The sequence below is a fragment of the Oncorhynchus masou genome, unplaced genomic scaffold (assembly GCF_036934945.1).
Source record: "Oncorhynchus masou masou isolate Uvic2021 unplaced genomic scaffold, UVic_Omas_1.1 unplaced_scaffold_11704, whole genome shotgun sequence".
In the NCBI taxonomy this organism is placed as follows: Eukaryota; Metazoa; Chordata; class Actinopteri; order Salmoniformes; family Salmonidae; genus Oncorhynchus; species Oncorhynchus masou.
In genome coordinates this window covers 1949-7440 of record NW_027001467.1, presented here as the reverse complement: position 1 = coordinate 7440, position 5492 = coordinate 1949, and the positions used below count along the sequence as shown (strand labels likewise).

The window sequence follows — 5492 nt, the reverse complement described above, 5'->3', positions numbered from 1 at the left end:
CACACACACACACACACACACACACACACACACACACACACACACACACACACACACACACACACACAAGGGACTTGCCTCTGTGTGTCTACTGTTAAATATAAAGGTCTCTGTCATTCTATTATGTACACTGTCCGTCCGCTGAAGTTTTCTTTGGCCTTGGATAGTGTTCTCCTCTCAGGAAGATAATTTTAGCCCTAAGTGCCTCTACTGTAAGTGAACGAATGAACGGCGAGGAGAAGCCAAGGCCACACGCTTTCTCTCTCTCACACACACACACGCGCGCGCGCGCACACACGCGCGCACACGCGCTGGTATCCCTCTCTCATTCGCTCGTTGTTGTTTTTGTTGACCACAGATGACCGTGAAGCGTTAACCGTTGAGAGGAAGACGTTGGAAGAAAGCTGCTCTGTCTGTGTTGACCTTTTTCCATAAGTAGTGCACTTTAAGTGGAATAGGGAGCGATATTAGATAAGATCGGTTTTGGTCTGAACAGGCCCCAATCATCTCCTGGCTAATCTAATAATGAATCTGTCTCCTCTTCTCTGCCTGTTCTGTTCTCTTCTCTCTTCCTCCTCTTTCTATTCCCCTCTTCCTCCCTGTAGCTCACCACCCTGCGTGGGTCTATCCTGGAGGATGCGGTGCCATCCACCTCAAAGCATGGCCTGGCTCGGGGTCTACCCCTCAAAGAGGTGCTAGATTACCTGGTACCAGAGCTGAACGCCCACTGTCTCAGACTGGCTCTCAACACACCTAAAGTCACAGAGCAGCTGATGAAGCTGGACGAACAGGGGGTAAGGAGACAGCACTACAGTACACAGACACCAGGGGGTAAGGAGACATCACTACAGTACACAGACACCAGGGGGTAAGGAGAGGCACTACAGTACACAGACACCAGGGGGTAAGGAGAGGCACGACAGTACACAGACACCAGGGGGTAAGGAGAGGCACTACAGTACACAGACACCAGGGGGTAAGGAGAGGCACTACAGTACACAGACACCAGGGGGTAAGGAGACATCACTACAGTACACACAGACACCAGAGGGTAAGGAGACAGCACTACAGTACACAGACACCAGGGGGTAAGGAGAGGTACTACAGTACACAGACACCAGGGGGTAAGGAGAGGTACTACAGTACACAGACACCAGGGGGTAAGGAGAGGCACTACAGTACACAGACACCAGGGGGTAAGGAGAGGTACTACAGTACACAGACACCAGGGGGTAAGGAGAGGTACTACAGTACACAGACACCAGGGGGTAAGGAGACAGCACTACAGTACACAGACACCAGGGGGTAAGGAGAGGCACTACAGTACACAGACACCAGGGGGTAAGGAGAGGCACTACAGTACACAGACACCAGTGGGTAAGGAAAGGCACTACAGTACACAGACACCAGGGGGTAAGGAGACAGCACTACAGTACACAGACACCAGGGGGTAAGGAGACAGCACTACAGTACACACAGACACCAGGGGGTAAGGAGACAGCACTACAGTACACAGACACCAGGGGGTAAGGAGACAGCACTACAGTACACAGACACCAGGGGGTAAGGAGACAGCACTACAGTACACAGACACCAGGGGGTAAGGAGACAGCACTACAGTACACAGACACCAGGGGGTAAGGAGACAGCACTACAGTACACAGACACCAGGGGGTAAGGAGACAGCACTACAGTACACAGACACCAGGGGGTAAGGAGACAGCACTACAGTACACAGACACCAGGGGGTAAGGAGAGGTACTACAGTACACAGACACCAGGGGGTAAGGAGACAGCACTACAGTACACACAGACACCAGGGGGTAAGGAGAGGCACTACAGTACACAGACACCAGGGGGTAAGGAGACATCACTACAGTACACAGACACCAGGGGGTAAGGAGACATCACTACAGTACACACAGACACCAGGGGGTAAGGAGACAGCACTACAGTACACAGACACCAGGGGGTAAGGAGAGGTACTACAGTACCAAGACACCAGGGGGTAAGGAGACAGCACTACAGTACACAGACACCAGGGGGTAAGGAGACAGCACTACAGTACACAGACACCAGGGGGTAAGGAGGAGGTACTACAGTACACACAGACACCAGGGGGTAAGGAGACAGCACCTCAGTACACAGACACCAGGGGGTAAGGAGACAGCACTACAGTACACAGACACCAGGGGGTAAGGAGAGGCACTACAGTACACACAGACACCAGGGGGTAAGGAGACATCACTACAGTACACAGACACCAGGGGGTAAGGAGACATCACTACAGTACACAGACACCAGGGGGTAAGGAGACATCACTACAGTACACAGACACCAGGGGGTAAGGAGACATCACTACAGTACACACAGACACCAGGGGGTAAGGAGACATCACTACAGTACACAGACACCAGGGGGTAAGGAGAGGTACTACAGTACACAGACACCAGGGGGTAAGGAGAGGTACTACAGTACACAGACACCAGGGGGTAAGGAGACATCACTACAGTACACAGACACCAGGGGGTAAGGAGAGGTACTACAGTACTCTCTCTCCCTCCCCCTCTCTCTGCAGTTGAGTTTCCAGTTGAAGGTGGGGGTGATGTACTGTGCGTCGGGACAGAGCAGTGAAGAGGACATGTACAACAATGATTCGGCAGGTCCTGCCCTGGAGGAGTTCCTCCAGCTGCTGGGGGAGAGGGTCCGACTGAAAGGATTCACCAAGTACCGAGCCCAGCTGGACACCAAGAGTACGTTACCACACTATATATATTTATTTTATTTCACCTTTATTTAACCTTTATTTTACTAGGCAAGTCAGTTAAAGAACAAATTCTTATTTTCAATGACGTCCTAGGAACTGTGGGTTAACTGCCTGTTCAGGGGCAGAACAACAGATTTGTACCTTGTCAGCTCGGGGGTTTGAACTTGCAACCTTTCCGGTTACTAGTCCAATGCTCTAACCACTAGGCTACCCTGCCGCCTACACTCTAACCACACTAGGCTACTCCTGCCGCCTACACTCTAACCACTAGGCCACCCCACAATTTAAGACTCTAACCACCAGGCCACTCTGCCGCCTACACTCTAACCACTAGGCTACTCCTGCCGCCTCTACACTCTAACCACTAGGCGTCCTGCCGCCTCTACACCCCCAACCACTACCCTTGTCGCCTACGCTCTGGAACCACTAGGCTACCCTGCCGCTCTACACTCTAACCAGTAGGCCACCTTGCCGCCTTACACTCTAACCACTAGGCCACCTTGCCGCCATGTTCTGGTCCACTAGGTTACCCCTGCCGCCTCTACACTCTAACCACTAGGCCACCCTGCCGCCTCTACACTCTAACCACTAGGCCACCCTGCTGCCTCTACACTCTTAACCACTAGGCCACCCTGCCGCCTACACTCTAACCACTCAGGCCACCCTGCCGCCTACACTCTAACCACTAGGCCACCCTGCCGCCACTCTACACTCTAACCACTAGGCTACCTGCCTCCTCTTACACTCTAACCACTAGGCCACCCTGCCGCTCTACACTCTAACCACTAGGCTACCCTGCCGCCTCTACACTCTAACCACTAGGCCACCCTGCCGGCCCAGTATACGCATTCAACGACTGCTTTTCACTCTATATAAAGAGGGGAACATGCTGGCGCTGGGACGAGAAACGCCAAATGATCCACACCGACCGTACTGATCACTTATCGCAGGCATTTTGCTGATATCGTCATTACGATAAGTAGCCTAGACTAGAGAAATGTGAAGTCTGTAATGAAACAAGTCTGCTAATATGGAGGCAATTGATGGCTTTACAACCATCAAACTAGTAGTAGTAAGTTAGACTTGGGTGGGGGGTATCCAGATTCATATCTTCATTCGACCTTGTGCCATCCCGGAATATTAGGTAATACCGTCACTGAACACAAGAGGCGCTATTTTCCAACCCCACTGAGCACTCTAATGCAAAGATTAGCAATGCTAACAAACCACATATAAAATCCTATAGCGAATGCTAGCTAAATGCTAATGGGCATATTGTGAACAATTTATACAGTCAGACACTGGTCCCATATTTTTCAGGACAGATATCCCAGCTCATAAAGTAACTCAAATGCTACCACAGCTTGCTACCATACACAAAACAAATTTTAAACACCCCAAGGCTCTTGATCCAGGAGGGGATTCTCTGCTGTTTACAAAGAAGGGCTATCGCAAGAAGCTAACAGCTTAGCTAAGCTAACTTAGCTACAATATTAGCTAACTAAGTGGACAACTGCAGAGACAGCACATTTTACACAATTAAAAATAATAGATATATTGTTGCTGCGGTTGCACAACAGTGAGTGACTCACAAGGCTCCGTCCTCTGGTCATTGTGTTTTCCTGTCAGCTTCATAACTATAAAGACAGTGCAAAGAAAATGAAGATCATGTTGACTGCAGGTATTTACTTAAAAAGTATCTACAAATATATTAAAATGTATTTAAAAAAAAAAAAAAAAAAACAGTTTAAACGATATTGCCGGTATTGAAAACCATCCTGCTGCTATTTCCAAAATACCTCTCGGTATATAAGGGTTAATATACAATATACTGCCCAAGCCTAGTGGCAGTTGAAACTATATATTTTTTAATGTAATGTATCACCCAGCTCTAGAACATTCTGTGTAAGGGTTCATATCAGACAGGTAATCTAGACATGAGGCCGTTATACAGGAGAGATGATGACAGTTGGAACAATAACACATTCTTACACGTCTTAGTTTTCTCTAAGCTGACTTCTCTTGGACCCATTCCCTCTATACCACCTAGGTTCCTAGGACTAGGAACCTGTCTGTCTAACTCTAGTTACTGTCTGTCTGTCTCTCCTCCAGCTGACTCAACAGGGACCCACTCCCTCTATACCACCTATAAGGACCAGGAACCTGTCTGTCTAACTATACTGTCTGTCTAACTCTACTGTCTGTCTGTCTCTCCTCCAGCTGACTCAACAGGGACCCACTCCCTCTATACCACCTATAAGGACCAGGAACCTGTCTGTCTAACTATACTGTCTGTCTAACTCTACTGTCTGTCTCTCCTCCAGCTGACTCAACAGGGACCCACTCCCTGTACACTACCTATAAGGACTACGAGGTGATGTTTCATGTCTCCACCATGCTGCCCTACACACCCAACAGCAAACAACAGGTATGGATAGTTATTATTGTCCAACGTTGAGATTTATATACAGCTCAAGACTATTAGAACAAACTAAACAAAATTGTTCATTAAATTAAATTATCTGGAGAGGTAGAAAACTCAAATGATCAAGTCCTTTAAAATAATGCTACTGACTTTAAAAATTTTTTATCATCCTTTAAAACGCGTTAGAAATAATTATAATTACAGAAATACAATGATCGGTTTTGATGCATTTTGCATCATAGGATGGAAATGCATCGTACCGGCTGTATTTGGAAATTATATATCTTGTAAACTTGATTG

At 48.3% G+C, this 5492-nt stretch overlaps 1 protein-coding gene across 1 annotated transcript; it reads left to right on the top strand.

Moving 5' to 3' along the window:
• Positions 1 to 605: 605 nt before the first annotated feature.
• LOC135529505 (signal-induced proliferation-associated 1-like protein 1) lies at positions 606 to 5195 on the top strand (the record flags this gene model as incomplete). Its single annotated transcript, XM_064958197.1, has 3 exons — positions 606 to 794; positions 2579 to 2753; positions 5092 to 5195. Coding segments are annotated over 3 exons (468 nt in total), but the record flags the coding sequence as incomplete, so codon positions are not given.
• Positions 5196 to 5492: the final 297 nt, after the last annotated feature.